Below are 20,764 nucleotides of genomic sequence, written 5' to 3'. Positions count from 1 at the left end.
ACTTGCAATGATCCCAGTGTCAAGGTCCATACGGCAAGCCTGTCACATCTCCTTGACGATGGTTACAATGATGGTGTTGAATAGCTGTAATGACATGAGGATGTTCCTGTATGACTTTAACTTTTTTATTCTTCAGTGTTATGACACATAAAGAATATTCAAAGGTCAAAGTAAATTTATTATCAAAGTACATGTATGTGACCATATACAACCGTTAGATTTATTTTCTGTGGACATACTCAATAAATATATAGAATAATAACTATTACCGAGTCAATGAAAGACTGCACCAACTTGGCCATTCAACCAGAAAACAAACTGAAAATACAGAAAGAAAGAAATAATAATAACAAATAAATAAGCAATAAATATCGAGAACATGAGATGAAGAGTCCTTGAAATTGGGTCCATTGCTTGGGGGGGGGGTAAGTGAAGTTGAGTGAAGTTATCCCCTTTGGTTCAAGAGTCTGATGGTTGAGGGGTGTAGGTGTCCCTGAACCTGGTGGTGTGAGTCCTCAGGTTCCTATAACTTCTTCCTGATCTAAGCAGCAAGAAGAGAGTATGTCCTAGGTGGTGGGGGGAAGGGGGTCACTGATGATGGATGCTGTTTTGTTGCAAAAGAGTTTCATGTAGATGTGCTGAGGGCTTTACCTGTGACGGAGTGGGCCAAATCCATTACTTTTTGTAGGATTTTCCATTCAAGGGCATTGTTGTTTCCATTCCAGTCTGTGATGTAACCTGTCAATATAGTCTCCACTAGATAAATATAGAAACAAGTATCCTTTACCTGAAGTCACAATCACAAAATGCATGTGTGTTGTACTTGGTGAATAATATTTTTTTCTTTATATACATTCAGTGTTTGATGGTCTTTTTATGAGTTCTTTTGTTTTTTTTTGCTTTTTAGCTGCTTGTAAGGAGGCAAATCTCAAATCAAGGTTGTATAACATATACATACTTTGTTAACAAATGTACTTAGAACTTTGAAACCCTTGGGACTATTGTTCACCAGGTAAGACATGACCCACTGCGTAATGTTCATAAAGTGAGAGATGACTTGATCAGCTTTTAAACATGTAAAATGGTTCCCAGGGCATTCATAAAGAAGAAATGCCCATCTGAATGAAGATGCATAACAATAGGCTAAATGCAGTTCAAATAAAGGACTTCAGGAAAAACTTCATTTAGTGGGATTTTGAGAATAACAAGTTTACTATCAGAGTGAGATGCTTAGGCCAGACATTATGTAAAGAAAAGTTGTGTAGCATGAGAGGAAGAAAGAGATGAAATTAAAAAAAATAATGGGTGTGAAACAAAATAAAATGGCAGGAGGTTAACACTGAACATTTGCACCAAAGTGGAGCATTGTGATTCAATGCAGTAAACTATAGATAGCCATTTAATGACCTACATATGGTTTTATCATAAATACAAATAACAAATTTAGTAATGCTCCTGGTTAACATCTATGGGTACACAAGGTTAAAGCAAAGCTGTGAAACTTACTGAAAGTTTAGGAAATCCTGAATTACTGATGAAACTTGAAGTTTGTTTTTGCTGATTTCAGTGAAATGTCACAGATCCAAGGAATTAATGAACCAGTTCACATGAGGTGCATTTTGATGGTTTCCAAATCTCCAATGTCTCCCAAATATCATGAAACTCAACCCCCACCCCTAGTGGAAGGACAATACTACTTCAATAATGTTCAGCTGGAAAAGAAAGAATTGAAACAAAGGAGTCAACAATAACAAGCAGATTAACAGGCATAACAGAATGACAGCTAAATTGCATTACCAGGAGGGTATCAACCATCAATACAGCTGACAAAAGGTTCCCATTTTTTCTCTCTCACCATGGACACTGCCCACATGCTGTATATTTCCAGGTTTAACGTTTTGTTTTTAATTCAGATTTCCAGCATCTATGTTACTTTGCTTTTGATTTTATGTTGTTCCTTTCATTTTGAAAACATGTTCAGTCACTTTGACTGAAGTATGAAGAGAAAAACAAACATACAGTACATCAAGCCATGGATACCCAAGAGCTGCATTAGAGGTGGGCTGTAAGGAGAATGTTAAAGGAAGAGAGGGTATTACAGAGTCAGATGTGATTAACGAACAAATTCAAAAGTGTTTGACTAATGTGCTTCAAGGGGTCATGCTCTGATGACATTCAAAGAAAAAGTGCAGGAACAAGAATTGGGAATCTGGGCTGTTTAAAGGTCAAGGTAAATGCAGTAATTGCGGTTAGCACCAAAGGCAATGACTTTATCGTTTTGAATGCATATTGTATTAAATGTTTTGTTGAAGAATATATGGAAAGATCGCTTGGAAGAGGCCTTTGAAAGAAAGCTATCAAAGTACGCAGGACTGGTCAGCAACTGCCAGCAGGCTGGATGGAGAGCGAGGTGTCTCCCAGTGGAAGTTGGTTGTAGGGGATTTGCAGCCCGTTCCTTAGGCAGAGCCTTCAGCAATTTGGGCATCGAGGGAGAGAGGAAGAGGAGAGACATCCGCAATACCACCAATGTGGCAGACAGGGCCTCAAGATGGCTGTGGCTCAAGAGAGGGGAGCCGTGGAGTCATAAGTAGCTAACCATCTGGACACAAGCTGGGGTCTGATCAGCTCCGGCTGGGTCACCTGGAGAAGGGTGTGTGATGTTGAAAGACCCGGAACACCTGATGATTCCAGAAGCATCACTGATGATGTGTCCAGAAACATCAGTAGATGTATGCACACAGCTTCTTATCCAACAATGGGTGTTGATGATGGCACAGTGGCTGGAGAGCTGTCTGTTAGCAACTGATGGCAGAGGTAAATGTGGGAGCAAATGAAGGTTGTCCATTGCAATTAGACATTTGAATAGAAGTAAGACAGCACTCTTAACTGTGTTGGAAGGACACGGAAAATTTGAGAACAAGATAAAGTACAGGGATTATTATTGTGAATCTGAGATTAGGATCTGAAGGTCGGGTGGAATTTTGGAAGGTAAGATTGCAGTGGCTAGGTATACTCATCTGATACAAGTAGAAGATGACACACAATAAGAGAAACTCCAGTTGTGACTGTAATTTCCTTAATAATTCAAATTGAATAGCAATCGAACATTTCCTATCTGTTCAGCTTTAATGCTATGAGGTTCATAAATTAAGACAGCTGTTTTGCAAACATCAGATGAAATTCTGGTACTCATTTCATTACATTTGTTACCAAGAGTAATGGCTAAATGAATTGGTATTTATCAAAGCTGCTTCCTAATCAATAATCAATAAGTTTATTTCTAATGTTTTGTTTGTAGATTTCAGTTGACAATGAAACCTACTGACAAATATTAAAAAGGCAACACTTCACTTGTGAGTCCATTGGAGTCATCTACTGGTGCTCGCAGTGTGGCCTTTTGTATATCGGTGAGACCCAACTAGTTTTCTGTGCAACTACACTCTGCCCATCAGAAAAAAAGAGGGATCTCCCTGTAGCCACCCGTTTCAATTCCACTTCCCATTCCCATTCCCACATGTCAGTCCATGGCCTCTTCTACAGCAAAAATGAGGCAACACTCAGGTTGGAGAAGTAACACCTTATATTCTGTTTGGGTAGCCTCCAGCCTGATGGCATGAACATCGATTTCTCAAACTTCCAGTAATTGCACCTCCCTTCCCTCACTCACCTTATCTCCTTATCTCCCCTTCCCTCTGGCACATCCCTCTGGCATTCACTCACCTTCCTTTACTTCCATGGTCTTCTATCCTGTCCTATCAGATTCTCCCTTCTCTAGTCCTTTATCTTTTTCACCAATCAACTTTCTAGCTCTTTACTTCATTCCTTCTCCCCTCCCAGTTTCACCAATCATCTGCTACCTTGTACTTCTTCCTCCCTTCTCCCTATCTTCTCACTCTGACTTCTCCTCTTCCTATTCAGTCCTGACGAGGGATCTTCGCCCAAAATGTCGACTGTTTACTCTTTTCCATAGATGCTACCTGTCCTGTTGAGTATAATTTTGTGTATGTTGTTTAGGATTTGCAGAAAATCTGCAGATTTTCTTGTGTTTAGGAAGAATATTTAAGTCCAAATATTAGTGTTGCTCGGGAAATGATTTGGTCAAGTAAGCAAACTTTGCTGACATAGTACAGGGCCAGTGAAATAAAGCTGTTCCTTAGCTGACAGCACAGGTCACCTCTCCATAATAGCATGACTCTGGAGGTGAAACAGTTTAATCTATCCTTCATTCTGAAACTCAAAAATTTATTCTCCAGCCACCAGCAAAACTTAGCATCGGTTGCTAATGAGCTATCATCATTGGACACTGTCTGTTCTTTTTGGCACCTGCACACCCTTTCTACATGCATTCACCATCATCAGCCTCTCAGAGGGTTTTGAAAACTGAACAATCTTCTTGGTGATTGAACTAACAATCTCCTGTCAGCCTTGGCAACTCTCAACTAAGAATTGATTGCTTTATTCTAAATTGATTAACATTATAATGTTTAATTTTGTTTACCAGAATGGCAACATTAGCACACTTCTGACATAGTTAAAAGCTCTGCTGTGTTAAATAAAACCTTGACCTCAATTTTTCTGGCAAGGTATCTGACAATGAGCAAAACCTCTGCAGTAAAATATAAGAAAAGCTGTGTGATCTAAATATATGTATGAGTAAATTCACGTTTTAAGGCAGGCTATTTTTCTGTGACCTGTTTAGAGTAAGCATGGAAATTCTACAGATAAAGGTTAACTTTATTTGTCACATGCACATTAAAACATTGAAACATAGAGTGAAATGCATTGTTTGCATCAAATCAAATCAGCAGGAATTGTGCTAGGTAGCCCGCACGAGTTGCCTTGCTTCGGCACCATGATAGCAAGCTCACAGCTCACCAACCATAGCAACCTTATGTCGCCGGAATGTGGGAAAAAACCCGAGCACCCTGAGGAAACACACGTGGCATGGGGAGAAGGTACAAACTCCTTACAGAGAGTGGCAGGAATTGAAACCAATGGGTGGTGACTGGTGCTATAAAGTGATGTGCTAACTGTCTTGCTATCATGTCACCGCATTCTGTCAAGTTTGTTAAACAAGTCTAAAACTTATATACAATAAACCAATAAATAGGAAATAGATGTAATGAATTCAAGTTAAAATCACTATATAAGGGAGCTACATTTTTTTAGTTTTTTATAGTGACAACAATTTTTAGAAATAGTAGGCATTTAGGAGGAATTGCGACATAGTACATCTTTCAAATGTTTCTCAAATACTTCTCTATATAATGGTATCGGACTCACATAGTTTAAATTTTATATATTTATGATCGAGCACTGCTGTCCTGATGTGAGGAGCAATGTAAGCAAGACTATTCTAGTTGCTTCTTCCTAGCAACACCTAGAGTTTCACACTAGGTGAAAATGTTAACTGTGCGTTTGCTTGATGTGTGCATTTGGTTAGTTCAGTACTGTACCACTGGGTGGAGTGTCCCTCCATTGTGCAAAACTGACACCTTTTATTCACTGGGAAGCGTGCACATCTGAAGCTGTAATCTATTTATTCATTGTCCTGGATAGAACTGGATGGTGTGAGAAATAAAATGCTGAATAGCTCTCAAGAAGGTATGGAGAGGGGTGGGCAAGTATTCGGCTGTATTTTGCTGTTAAAGGAAGTGTGGTTATTTTCAAAGTTCATTTGCCTTTCAAGGAGTATGTATGAAAAAGATCTTTTTTAAATGACTAGCCAGTTTATTTCAATGAATATAAATGTATTGTACAGAAATCAGATGTTATCAATAAAATATTTATCCCAGTTGTTCTGTACTTTTTTTAAAAAAAAACAAGATCTTCTGAATGTTATTTACAGCAACACTATAAATTTACAGCGTGAAGAGCAGAGCAGAAGGCTATGCAAAGGAAAATGCAGAATGCTGCTGGGTATGGTAATTGAGATCCATTTTAATAAGGAACAACTGGCTTGATTAGGGATTCTCTAGAGAATGATTGTGAAGAAAAATAATGTTCACCCGAGACAAAGACCAAGTTCTGCCACCGTACAGGCCAGTTATTTAGCGCAACATGAATTGCAGGCAATACAGTATTTATTTTGGGAACACATTAAATGCACAGTATGCAATGCAGCACTTCTTTGTGAAAAAAGCCAACAATAATAAAGGAAATAGTGATCTATATTGTCCTTACTGTGTAACTATGCATTCCTTGTTTGCTGAACGTCTCACACCGGGCAGTGAATGTGAATGGTGCCGCTACAGAGTGGTTGTATGGTAGATTCCATGATTAATCAGTGAAATTCCATCCTCTAGCATCACTCACTGCCCTCTTGTGATGTAAGACCAGACGTACACTGCATTGAAAAGTCAAGACACACACTGCACACATACACCTACAAATTCTGCTGAAAGCAGAGGAGGGAGATCGGCTCATTTAGCAGAAGAATTTCCTTTGACATTTCTAGATTACGCAGCTCAACACTGGTTCTCTGCTGACTTACTGAGTGTGCAGCGAGGCAGTCACAGCCTTCATTTATCGCAATGTCTGAGTTTATTTTAGCTTTGGTAACAATATCAGGATTATTCCCTATCACCAAGGCTGTGTCAGTTCGAGTTGATAAAGGTAAGGATACTTTATTTACTGGATTGATATTCAATAGAAGTCTCTAGAAAACTTGTACATTTTCACAAAACATCATTTATGACTGTGTGAAGCATCGCTGTATTCTATCATTCAGAGGAGCTTCTGTTACTGTGCTTAATTACTGCTCCTAGTAACCCTTGAGTGACTATCTTCTGAAAAGATGAGTATTGCATTTCTAGCTCAAAAGCAGGCAGCATCTGGTAAGAAAAGAGTGTTCTGATATTCTTTAGCTGCAGGAACTGCTTTTGTGGAGAAGTTTTGTGCATTTGACTTTAAATCTGTGCTGCTGCCAACCCCCAAACCACTGAGCCCATCTTCCCACCCTACAGGATTGTTGACTTCCTTGCGTAATTTTCTCTAAATTCATCCTGATACTTAATCTTACTATGTTGGGGATTAATATTCTTGCTGTTGCCTCTGCTGCTGAGCTGCCTTGATTATATGATTTGTGCCATGTACCGAGAGGGGAGGCATCAGCAGCCAAACTTATATTGTTTTCCACGTCATCGCATTTTTGTCTCCCTATGTGCTCTGTAAAAATGTGCCATTGCAAGTGTTTGCAATAAATAAATCCATTAAGTAATTCCTGAACAACACAGACTGCTTTTAAAAGTTTAAGTCCGTGACTTTGCGTCGCATCTTGCCTTTGGGTACAACATGCTAAGATACATCAAATCTTGTTACACAACAACGGAAAAAAAAAGAATTCATACGCTTCCTGCCATTTCCGCTATCACTCCAAACTATATGGTTCATGTTATGCACTCAGAAGAAGCCATCAAGAAGCAAGCTTATTCAGTTTGTGTTATCTAAAAAGAAAACAATTGCCTTCACTTTTACTGTGAAACATATAAATTACAAGTTTTGAAAAGTAATTGCTTTACCCTTAACATATGCATTTGGTTATGCAAGATAAATTGCAGTTTGAATAAAGAGCATTCTGTGTGTTGAAACTTATGGGACATTAGTTTCTGCATTTATGCTGTCAGAATTTTCTTATGTTCATTTTTAACTATTAATATTTTACAAAAAAGGAAAGAATCTTAGCTGTAACTTCCTGTCATTTTTGGTTTGGCTTTGAAAGAAGTGATTTGTGTTAAATACCAAAGCTTTCTGCTGTTGTCTCCAGAGGGAGTATAGAGAGAAAAAGAAAATCAGTTGGAAATGTGTCAGTTTATTTACTTGATTAATATATTTTCTACATTTTATCCACATATAGTACTTATTTTCAAACCCAACCTTTGATGCTTTCTAAGGCTGGGTATAACATTGATCACCTTTAACTCAGGACTTTATATTAAATTTCTAAACAAAGGTTACAAAACTAGGATCAAATTAAATGCCGCATTTACTGTGAGACATTGGAAATTCATTTAAAGCAGGGGTTTCCAACCTTTTTTTATGCCATGGACCCCTACCATTAACCAAGGAGTCATGGTCCCCAGGTTGGGAACCCCTGATTTAAAGATAGGAAAATTATGCCAAAATTATTTTACCTAGCAAAACCCTTCCATCAATTCTGCTTCTGATATTTTGAAAGATTATATGCTTTGAATTGCAAGTACTGAAGTCAAATTCCTAAATGTTAACACTTTTTAAGTAACAAAGTGAAGGATGATGTGAAAGAATAATTTCACTAAAATAAAAGAAAATTTAGTTATGAATAACATTTTATAATATTTGTGTGTATTTCAGTTGACATTTTCAAATGTTGAAGTTGAAATAGATATCCAACATAAAAAGAATTATGAGTTTGTGAAACATAGATCTGTACCTTCAATTGAGGGCAAATTCATTATTCAGTCATTAATAATGATGATTATTGAAACTGAGGCTTACATTCTTTACTTCTGTAGTTCTATCTTCCCTAAGGCTGTCTTTGGAGTCAACAGTTGAGAAGCGCATTGAAGTGAGGAAAATGCTGTTGTGTGATTTGTTATAATTTAAGAATCTTTAACTAGCTATTCGTTTTTTTTTTAAGTAATGTGGCTTCCAAGAAAGGTCTAGTGTGCTTCACAGTTACAATGCAAGCATATTTTCAACAAATTCATTTTTTATGCAGACAATTTTATTTTCAAATAAATACGCAATTTGCAAGGTATCAGATTGATTTATTGTATTAGAGTAATTCTTTCTGTTAAACTGTGATAAGCCTTAAGAAAGTTTTCAGTGAATACTGATTCTTCAAGAATCCCAAAATTCTGCAAGGCAGTTGAAAGAACTTAGCTTCATAATATGGTTTTAAAAAATGCACAGTGTTGACTTTGAACAAGCATGTAAAGTGGGTGATATCAAATCAGTTACACGTTACATATCCTGCACGATTTTCTTGCCTATTGGAGTAATGGAAAATGTGCTTATATTTTTGGTACACCTTTAGATCACTGACATTTTTCTTGTGCTGTAATGTAGTGCTGAGATAGCTTTGCAGTATGCCTCATTGTTACTGAATTACTCAGTTCTGCATCTTATTTAAAATGTGCATAGGTATAAAATTTCACAGGCGAATATTATGGATATATTCAAATTAAGATATTCAATTATATTACTACCTAGATGTAATTAGTTAAAGCCTGATCTTAAAGTATATAGAAAATTAGTAATTATAAGAACCATTTTCAGAATCATATGTAGACCACTTCTATAATGACACATTTGAGTTTCACTGTAAGTCATTTTTAAATATTCTATAAAATGTCCAATGAACTCCTCAGAGAATAAGACATTGTTTCCTATATCTTCCATAAAGAGCCAACAGGAGGTGCAAGAGAGAAGAGAAAACTGATTGATGTAGCAGTTTCTCTTCCATCCTTTTGATTGGAAGTAGAGAGATCTTCCTGCTTCCAAGCAGAAAATTGGAAATCAAATAAGTGAGTTTCATAAAGGGATCTGTACAGGGTAAACAATAACATTGTGCAACACTTGCAAATTATTGACAACATCCTTTCATGTATGAACTCCCAAGACGGGAAAATAAAGACTATTTTAAAAACTTCTATAGGATAAATAGACTAGCTGAAAAAAAATACACATATGAAACTGTGTGAGCTAAATGCACTGCAAAAGCTATTACATTAATGTTATATTTATTAAATTAATATAGTTAAGAAAATTTTTTATTGCAAATATTATAATATGAGGGAGGGTTCATTGTCCAGGAAAGCTTACAAAGGTTTAAAGTGACGATTGCATATGGGAGAGTGGACAAACACTGTTTCTAGTGACCAACTGGCAAAGTTGACCATCCTAACCTGGCAAGGTAAGCACTGGGCCGAAACTTGTTATCAATGATAACTGTCTGCTCTCATCCCTGGGTTGCATGCATTTACTGTTCAAAAATCTGAGAGTGTCAATCTGAAAATAAATACCTCCACAGTGCTGTGATGCAATAGTCACATGTGGGTGAGCCAAAAACTCTCTGTCCTTGATACATCTTATAAAAAGTTAGTAAGCTGTGCTTAGCCACTTGCTAAATCCATCTTATCATTAAACACCCCATCAATAGTCTTCACGGTCAGAAGCATTCAAACATACTCAAATGTTATTACAATCAATGTAATGATTGTTTTTAATAAAATAAAACTATTGAGTTCTTATAAATAATTAAGTAAATCAATGAAAATAAATACAAGTTTATTGCTTGTTCATTATAACTGTTCTCCATTGCAATAAAAATCCAAAGGTTTCATAAGCAGATTTCCCAGTATAAGTGTAGTGCCAGGAACTTGCAACCCCTTTGAATTCCTCCATGAAGCAATTGCCAACAGAAATAAGCCAATGAGTATGGAACCTTCGTGTTCAAGCTGGAAACCTGAACTTGTAGCGCGTTACCATTATTGCATGATGCTTCAGGCACTTTACAGTAAGTTTTAGCCCTTTGATGGTTGGGTTCATTGTGAGCCCATTTTGCCAAATTTTAGGTTTACTCCATAGAAATAATCATAGTTAGCCTGGAAGCTGTTTCGTCCTGTTTTCCATTACTGTGGACTCCGCACAACGGTTTAAATGAGATAGATTACAATTTACTATTGGCCTCAGGCAATTGGTTCTACAATATAAATTCACCATGGAGATTGTAACCTGTTGGAATAAACTGCCATCTAGTGTGGTAAATGCAGACTTGATAAAAAAACACAAATCAGAAAAAAAATCAGAACTTGGAGAAAGTAGAAAACATTTGTACTTTGTCAAGGTAAATTGGAGATAATAGCTGGCCAGGTCTCAGATGAATGCTTACATGGCAGGTGGTGACAATGATTGCTGCATAGCTTTAGTCTTTCTTACTTAACTTGTAATTAGTAACTAAATCCAACAATTATTTCTGCAATTGTTAGCTTTTAGCACACTTGGTAATCTTTATATCATAATACATCTGATTTCAGTGGTTTCTGAAAGGAAATGAGGTGATGCTGGTGCCCATAGCAAAGAGATTTTATTCTGCTCTGTCAGAAGCAGTTGGGTACAGCATCTGTCATTTTCCTTTTCTCTGATGGATTGACTTCCACCTGTCTGATTACTTATAAACTTCCTCCAGAGAGAATTAAAATCACCAGATCAACTTTTGGATGGTCGTGGTTACTTATTTTGTAGTTCCTTGTTGTTCTGAACTGTGCTTAGTGATCCAGGTTTGTAGATTTAGTCTAATAACTGAGAAGGCAAAGTAAAATTCTTTGCTTAAATAAGTATACTGTCAGCTTGTGTGTTTTTGACATATTCTCAGTTCTGCAATATCTCCTGAATTCTCAAATAATTCCCACTACTACAAAGATATATTCAGAAAAAGTGATTAAATATATAGTCTATTACATAACTCCTTAACCTATTTGGAATTTTGTTATTAAAATGCAAATTTTGTAAATGCCACTGATTGAATCAGTGACACTAACCTGGTTTTAACAAGTCAGTGATTTATCCAGTTTATATCCCATAAAAGCTTCTTCAAAACATACTTCTAGAGTAACATTTTTATATACCGGTAGTTGCTTTACTAATAGTCACTGTCATTACAAAATACCATTGGATGTTTCCTTACATTACATGGACTGTATAAGTGTAAATTGTTATTAATTTTTATATATTACAAATGAGACTCCCTCTTGGAAGTCCTTCCTTGACTATAAACTTGTTTAAAATGTCCTAAGGTCACAAAAAGGCATAACATAAATTCATGTCTTTCCTTTTTGTGAATTCTATAGTGTTCTTCAGTCTAACATAAACAGCAGTGACCATAATCCATGTCAAAATTAAAAACTGATTAGTCACACTTGATTGCATTCTATAGAATCTTACAGAAGTGATTTCCTTAACTTTCAACTAAGCCATTTTTTATTCCATTTTTTGGGATATGACTCAGCATGCCAAGTATTTAATATCCGTTCCTAATTGTTGATGTAAATACGTACTGAGCTATCTTCTTGAGTTGCTGCAAGCACTAAATGTACACCTACACAGTTCTTCAGAGGAACACAAAGACTTAGAGGTGGCAGTACTGATGGAATTGCACATTCCATGAAGGGAAAGCTGGATGTGGCAGTATTTTCCTTCATCTGTTGCCCTCACTCTTCTTAGTGGTAATGATTGCAGGTTTGGGAGGTCCTACTGTATGTAAAAAGAGGAATCGCAATACAGTAGAGACACAAGGGACTGGAGATCCATGAATCTGAAGCAATAAGTAGTTTGCAGGAGGAACTCAGTGAGTCTGGCCTCTTACTTCTTCTCCTAACTTGCCTGTCACTTCCCCCTGATTCCATCTTCCCTTTCTCCTTTCATGGTCCACTCTCCTCTCCTATCAGATTCTTTCTTCTCCAGCCCTCTACCTTTCCCATGCACCTAGTTCACCTATCACCTTCTAGCTCGTCCTCCTTCCCCCCCACCCACCTTTTTACTCTGACATCTTCCTCCTTCCTTTCCAGTCCTGAAGAACAATGTCAGCTCAAAATGTTGACTGTTAATTCATTTCCTTAGATGCTGTCTGACTTGCTGAGTTCCTTTAGCATTTTCTGTGTGTTGCTAGGGAAATGGACAGTGAGTACTTTCAATCCCTATCATCTGGACCCATGAACCAATCTGGATGAATGTTATGTTTAAGGAATATATGTTTAGGATTATTTATTTGCCTCATCTTAGGGCATGTTGCAAGACAACAAATAGCTCAGAATGCAGGGCAGGGTGATGTATGCTGTAAATTTTCTATTCCAGAAGGTTAGAAGGTTAAATTAAAATAAACTCTTGCTGCAAGAACTTTTCTGGGGAAAATGGTACATACCACCTTGCAGGGCTTATTGGCCTTCTTAGAAATCATCTTTTCAATTTCAGCTTGTTCATACTTCCACATGTGAACGGCCTATAAACCAGTTGACAAGGGCTGTATAAACATAGTATGTTCATGAATTTTTTAAAATCTTTTTTTGTCATGCTATGATTGAGGCTTAGAAATTGGTAGAGTAGGGTGGTGGGGTACAGTCACATCTCTACCAAAGGAGGTGTCAAGTGCTCCTTTCCTCCACTAGTCTGCAGGTCACCCTGGTAACACCAGCTTTGCCCCTGATCAGGGTCACATGAAGCTATGGAAGCAGGTGGTGGATGATTGGAAGAACACCTGGTGTATAATCACAAGTCCTGGTCATGCAGCCACTGACAGCAGGCTGACAATCTCTGAAGAGAATTTATGATGGCTGCAGTCACTTGTCTTGTAAAGACACTGCCCAGAAGAAGGCAATGGCAAACCACTACTGTGTAAAAGTTTGCCAGGAATAACCATGGTCATGGAAAGAACACGATTGCCCATGTCATATAACATGGCACATAATGAACAACTGAGAGTGGTGTGTATTTGCCAGAAATCAGAAGTGGATTAGTTGAAGGATTATTTTGGTCAATTATTCCATATCGTCTTTCATCAATTGACACTCAGCTTGTAACCAACTTTCAGAAAATACATATTATAGCACTTACTTCATTATTTTGCTGATGAACCTTAGCTCCTGTTGTTTTCATGCTGAATTTTATGCTTCATATCAGGTGATTCATTGTGGGATACACCTCCTTTTACCAAATAGATTATTTACTGAATATATTTTGCATTACTGGATGTATTTTAATCAGTTTATTCCCTAGCATTAATATCAAAACATATATTTATCCTAATACCAATAAGTCATTTTATAAGTTTCATGTGAGAAGTCTGCACTACTCATAATTAAATTTTTTGCTATTACTATAAATACTTACCTGCAGTGCAGAACTTAAATATTAAAAATATTCCAGCCACAACAAAAATATTCGTTTTGCTCCAGTGTTTTAACTTCTTAGTATAGATGTATTTACAATTTAACTAACATATTAAAGATTTTGGTAAGCATTACCTTATTTTAAGTTTTGAATAGAAGAAAAAATATACTTTAACATTTACAGATTTTATCAAAGCATTGTGGTTATTAATGAGAATATTTCTTTCCCATTTTTTGCAGTTAATCTACCATTTGGAATCATTCTCCAATGATGGCTAAAGATAGTGATCACACCATTACACATAAAGCCATTTATATAGCTTACTAACACATTTCCCACAAGAATTGTTCAACACATAAAGAAGCACTAGATCAGATAATCAAACATCTGATCACAGAAATAAGTGTTCTTCAAGTGGATCACAAAAGAAACAAACTTGAGAAATGTCTACAAGATGGCTTTTAGTTCAGCTTTTGATAGAGCCCAACAGACAACAGGCAATTCTGTAATTGGTGTTTATTATGGTAGACTTGATCAAGAAGTTTAAAGTGAGGAAACCCTTTGAAGGCAATGACCACAATATATTAAAAAAATCTTGCAGTTTCAGAGAGAGAGAGAGAGACAGAGAGAGAAGCTACAATCTGGTGTAATGGTATTACAGTTGAGTGAAGGTAACTCTAGAGGCATGAGGGAGAGCTGGCCAGACTTGACTGCAAGGGGACCCTAGCAGGGAAAACAGTGAAGCAGCAGTGGCAGGAAGTTCTGGGAATAATTTGGAAAACACAATTGAATTTCATCCCAAGGATGAAGAAGAACAACGAGCAGAGGACAAGGCAACTGTGATTGACAAGGGAAGTTAGGAAAGCATGAAAGCAAAAGAGAACGCAGGCAAGAATGCAAAGATTAGTGGGAAGCTTCAGGATTGGGAAACTTGTCAACAGAGTCAACTGAAAGAAACTATATAAGTGAGGAGAAGAAGAAATCACAAATATAACAGCCATGAATAAGAAGAAAGGGAAGCAAAGGACTGGAAATTACAGGATGGTTACCCTTACCTCAGTGGTTAGTAAGATTTTAACGTCGGTTACAAATTATGACTGAACGGGGTACTTTGAAGTACATACCAAAGCAAGGGAATGTTGGCATGATTATTTTAAAGGGAAGATCTTGCCTGACAAATTTGTTCAGAGTCTTTGATGAGGGAACAAACTATTTAGATAAAGGAGAGTCAGTGGATATTGTTTACTTGGCTTTGAACAAGGTGCACACACACAAAAGGCTGCTAAGCAAAATAGTGTTAGAGATAATATAATAACATGGATGGAAGACTGGCTGATTGGCAGAAATCAGACAGTGGAGATAAAGGATCCTTTTCAGAATGGCTGCCAATAACTAGAGGAATTCCAAACTTTCAGAGTAGGGACCACAGATTTTCACTTTATATATTAATAAGATGGATGAAAGAAATGATGACATTATGGCCAAATTTGCAGACAATACCAAGACACCTGGAAGGAAGTGTAGTGTAACAGAGGCAGGGAATCTACAGAAAGTCTTGGACAGATTGGGAGAGTGGGCAAAGAAATAGCAGATGGAATACAGCATAGGGAAGTTTTGGGTTATGAACTCAGGGAGGAACAATAAAGGTGCAGAGTATCTTCTAAATGGAGGGAAAATTTAAAAATCATACAGTATGTGCAAAAGAACTTCAGATACTTAGTTCAGGACTCCCTTAAGGTCAGGATATTAATAAACTGCGGTTAGCAATCAGGTTGATTATAAACCTGATTCTGCTTCTGATTTTGAAATGATTAGACCAAAACAAGTAAGGATGCACTGCCGAGGCATTATGAGTTAGTGGTCAAATCACATTTGGAATATTGTAAGTAATTTTGTGCCCGAGGCTGAGGCAAGATACGCTGCCCAGGAAAGGATCCAGCTGAGGTTCTCAAGAATGATACCTCAAATAATAGGCCTGAAGTATGAGGCACGATAGAAATCGAAAGGATGAGGGAGGCTGTCATTGAAATCTACTGGACACTGAAATGCTTTGATGGAAAGTGTATTGAGAGAGTGTTTCTATTAGTCGGAGATTCTAGGATCTAAGTGCACATCAGCATAATAAATAGATACCCTTGAAAACTGAGATGACGAGGAATTTCTTCAACCAAAGGATGATGATTCAGTGGAATTCATTGCTAAAGGAAGTTGTGGAAGCCAGGTTATTGTATGTATCTATAACAGAGGTTGATAGGTTTGATAGGAAAGGGAGTTATAGGGTTATGGAGATAGGGTGGGATAATGGGTTGAACAAAATAATCAAGCATGATTGAATGGCGTAGTGTATTCAATGGGCTGTATCCTATGTGTTGGTGCATGGCCTAGTGGATAAGGCATCGGTCTAGTGATCTGAAGGTCACTGGTTTGAGCCTCAGCTGAGGCAACGTGTTTGTGTCCTCGAGCAAGGCACTTAACAACACATTGCTCTGCGACAACACCAGTTCCAAGCTGCTTGGGTCCTAGTGCCCCTTCCTTGGACAACATCGGTGGTGTGGAGAGGGGAAGGCTTGAAGCTTGGGCAACTGCTGGTCTCCCATACAACCCTGCCCAGGCCTGCGCCCGTTAGTCACGAGACTAATGGATGCCTATTTTTTTTATTCTCCTATATCCTGTCATGCTATGGTCATGTGCAAAGAGGAGCCAAGTTGTTGAAGGAATCTCAAAGCTTAGGACCTTGGCATCAGGAAGCTTGGATGACATTACTGCGACAATTAAATTTGGGGATGCTCAGAGTGAATTTTTTAAAAGAGTGGAAATTAACTTCATGGGGCTTTCATAGGTCATGAAGGATGCCATCATAATTAAATTATTATACCAGCATCCCTGCAGAGACATTGGTAATAATTGCTTCAATAATTTAATAATGTGTTAATTTGTCACCTTGGAGTCTTTGTGTAGGATATAGGTTTTTATAGGTACAACAATACAGTTGTTGTAGCTGTATTTTTGCTCACTGGTAATCTTTGCTACTGTTATTTAATGTGATTTTGCTGTTCTTCAGGTTGTTTTAGTGTTTCTTTTGACTAGAATTGTTACTGTGAGGTTGGAATTGGCCAGTCTGTTACTATGCCATTAACACATCAAAGAGCATTGTGATTCACTTCTGACCATTCTGCAGTAACAGCTTTAAAACTAAGTTCACCTACGTACATTGTGTCTTAAACTGATTTTCGAAAATTTTGTGTAGGCATTTTTTTATTTTCAAGCTGAGTTAAATATCTATACTCTATGTGGAAGAAACAATATGTCTTTCTGGATCTAACAATCTTGTCTGTGGCATATTTATTAGAGATTTGACTATGTATTGTGAGATTTATTTTCTTCTTTTATTAGTTTCTTTGTTTTTGAAAAATGATTCTGTCCTGTAATATACTATACATCAGCGTTTGTGAAGATGGATTATATTTTCTGGAGGTCTGTGTTTGTGCAGGCTAGGTTGATCGAGAGAAGGTGATCTGATTATTTATGACTAAGAGAGTCCTAAACATGTTTAAATTTCATGTTTAAATCTGGCTGTCTTGGAAAGAGTGGAGTTGTGGAGAATAAAAGGAACGTATTATAGATCAATCTTGACAGAAAATGGTTACTGAGGCCAAAATAACTGAGGTGAATAGAGAGTAGGATGAGTATTAACGTGTGGGTGGAAATTCAACATGACTCGATGACATTTGACCTTGGAGCATGGTATTGGAAGAGGGACAGCAGAGTGAGAAACTAAAATAAATGCATCAGTTTAAAGTTGCATTACAATGTAGGGAAAACAAAAAAAAAATACTTTCTTGACAATAGATGACAAAATAAATAAATCACCACCAGCTAACTCAATTGCCAAGAATGAATAGCAAAGCATTTTGATGGATACATACCACTGTATTCTGATTACTTTTGCCGATCAGATCAACCTGCATATAGCAACTGAAACTAAATTAACTCCCAAGCTACCATTTACATTTTTGAAATGCTGATGGATTTGGAGGGCAGAGTTTTCCAGTTTGTTCATTATTTTGACTCTGAGTTCAGTAGCAAAGACCAGTCTTGTTGGAATTCACCAGAACAATGCTGGGAAATTGCCAGATAGAACATCCACTGAGGCTAACCCAGTCAGAAGACCCAAAATCTCACTAATTACGGCACAGAATGTTGGGCAGAGACCAATTTGCTAATTTGTTTCAGTTTAATGTTTTTAATTGTTTATCTATTCTAATTTATGATAATTTTATTATTTACTTCAATTCTAATTGTTTTATGTCTCTGACAACTAAGAAAGGAAACTTTCACAGATGGCAAATCACCTACCACTAGCTTTGTCGCTTTTCAAGGCAATATGGGCTTGAGCCCTCTGACCCTCATTGCCCAAGATGATTCATTGGCACAGCACAATGCCACTGAAGTCCATACTGTGGACAGCTAGGAAGCAGTGCATCTACAGTTGGTTTAGTTACATATAGAGATGGATTGACTTCAGGTGGCAATTCTGGGCAGGGGTAATAAATGGATATTATTTGGCTCTATGTGCCAAATGTACGTCAAGAGAGATGGAGAAAGTTCTCAAAGTTTGTGGTTTATGTCAAAAAAGATGAAATGGATGCTTGCCTTATTTTTACAGTAATCAATCAACACATTTTTTAATAAATCATGTTACTGGACCAAAGGGGATAACTTCACTCACTCCAGCACTGAACTGTTTCCACAACTTATGGACTCCCCTTTTAAGGACTCTATAACTTGTGTTCTCAATATTTAATGCATATTTTTTTTCTGTATTTCATATTGCAGTTTGCCTCTCTGTCAATGTGTGGTTTTTCATTGATTCTATTTTGCTCCTAAGTATTTAGTGTGAATGCCCACAAGAGAATTAACCTTCGGATAATATATGGTGATATATATGCACTTTGGTGATAAATTTACTTTGAACTCAGCATGGATAAGTTGAGCTCCATGTAAAACTCAATGACTAGGATTTTACAGATGGCCCAAGTATGGACTCAGGCAAATGCTCAAACTTGCAACAGAAGCATACCAGAAGAGATCGGTAACTATAACAAGGAGATTAATAAATTATAGATCGGCTATTATAAAAATACAGAATAAGTGGGAACATTTTACCAAATGACTGTCAGTGATTTGAAAAGAGAAAATCTATTGCCCCTTAATGGGCAATGAAAACTGGACAGAAAATGCTGCCAGCAATGCAAATGAATAAAAATGACTGCTCCTCACTTTTTAATGCAAAAATAGGTGATTGAAAGAGTAGAACAACTTTGGAAATTTATCTACTGAAACATCTTCTGTGTAGTAAAGTAACAGACTAACATATTTTCTAGTATATCAATCCCATTTTATAGCATGGTTAACATTAACTTATGGACTTTCTGAAAAGTTTAATGACTACGTCAAGAGAGATGGAGAAAGTTCTCAAAGTTTGTGGTTTATGTCAAAAAAGATGAAATGGATGCTTGCCTTATTTTTACAGTAATCAATCAACACATTTTTTAGTAAATCATTAGAGAGAACAAGCCACCAAGATTCAAGAAAGTAGATCTTAGTGAGATGGGTGTGTTAATCAAGAAGGAAGTAAAGGGTGTTTCGAGATATTGGTGTCAGTAGCAAAGACGGAAAGCATAAAATAGTGAGTTGCATGACTGCATTAGAGGTATCAAGTTTTTTCTGACTTCTGTGCATTATCTTACAGATCTTGGGAGTGAGCTGGAAGTCAAATGCTGGTTCAGAGCAGGATGCAGCACTAAGGCAAATAATGGAATTCTGGTGTGTTGAGATGAGGGTTCAGATGAGTGACATTGATTCTATGTTGGATCAATAATACTGATATCTCAGACAGACGTATTATTTTCTACAGAGAATCAAATCACATCCATTCGTTTGGTAGAAAGTGAAAATAATCAATCCCTCAGTCCACTTGTAATAAAATTACTCTTATTATCTTGTACATCTTTTTAAATCTTTTAAATTCTTATACCAATATTTTATCAACATTTGCAATGCCATTTCATATCATATCAAACCGTGAAAATGATTTTCTGTTATTTGCCTATAAAGATCTCCTGTATTGAAGCATAATAATTCTTCCAATTTAGAGCAGTTTTTGAGCACAGCTTTTATTGCATTCCAGTGCATATATATGAAAATATGACTTTCAAGGTTCAAAGTTCAAAGTAAATTTATTACCAAAGTACACATATATGTCAGCATATACAACCCTGAGCTTCATTTTCTTGTGGCAAGTAGAATAATAGCCATAATTGAATCAATGAAAGACCACACCACCTTGGGCGTTCAGCCGATGTGCAAAAGCCAAAAAATTGTGCAAAAAGAATTAAATAATTATATTTTAAAATGAGTCCATAGGTTGTACAAACATGTCAATGATGGGACATGTGCAGCTGAGTGGAGTTGGTTGAAGAGCCTGGTGGTTGAGGTTCAAGTTCCTGGACCTGAGACTCCTGTAGCTTCAGCCTGCTGGCATCAGTGGGAAATGAGTATGTCTTGGGTGGTGAGGCCCCTTGATGATGGTTAATGTTTTCCTTCAACCACATTTCATATTGATTTGCTCAATGGCAGGGAGCCATGATGGGCTGGGCTGTATCCATTACCTTTTGTAGGATTTTCCATTCAAGAGCACTGGTGTTCCATACCAGGCTGTGATGCAGCCAGTCAATATCTATCCAAGTTTGTCAAAGTTTTAGATGTCATGCCAAATCTTAGCTAACCCCTATGGAAGTTGAGGCACTGCCATACTTCCTTTGTAATTGCACTTAAGTGCTAGACTCAGGACAGTTCCTTCGAAATAATAATACCAAGAAATTTATGCTGCTAACCC

The 20,764-nt window shown here is 37.1% G+C and overlaps 1 protein-coding gene across 1 annotated transcript in view; it reads left to right on the top strand.

Moving 5' to 3' along the window:
• Nucleotides 1-6,430: 6,430 nt before the first annotated feature.
• The window catches only part of LOC140714547 (low-density lipoprotein receptor-related protein 1-like), a 1,940,354-nt gene continuing 1,926,020 nt past the window's right edge, over nt 6,431-20,764 (top strand). Inside the window, exon 1 of the mRNA XM_073025830.1 lies at nt 6,431-6,615. Coding sequence (XP_072881931.1) covers nt 6,534-6,615 — 82 coding nt within the window. The 5' untranslated portion in view covers nt 6,431-6,533. The remainder of the gene's footprint in view (nt 6,616-20,764) is intronic.

This window comes from Hemitrygon akajei, chromosome 2 (assembly GCF_048418815.1).
Source record: "Hemitrygon akajei chromosome 2, sHemAka1.3, whole genome shotgun sequence".
NCBI lineage: Eukaryota > Metazoa > Chordata > Chondrichthyes > Myliobatiformes > Dasyatidae > Hemitrygon > Hemitrygon akajei.
The sequence above is the reverse complement of the archived record's forward strand: the minus strand, read 5'-3'. Positions and strand labels throughout refer to the sequence as shown.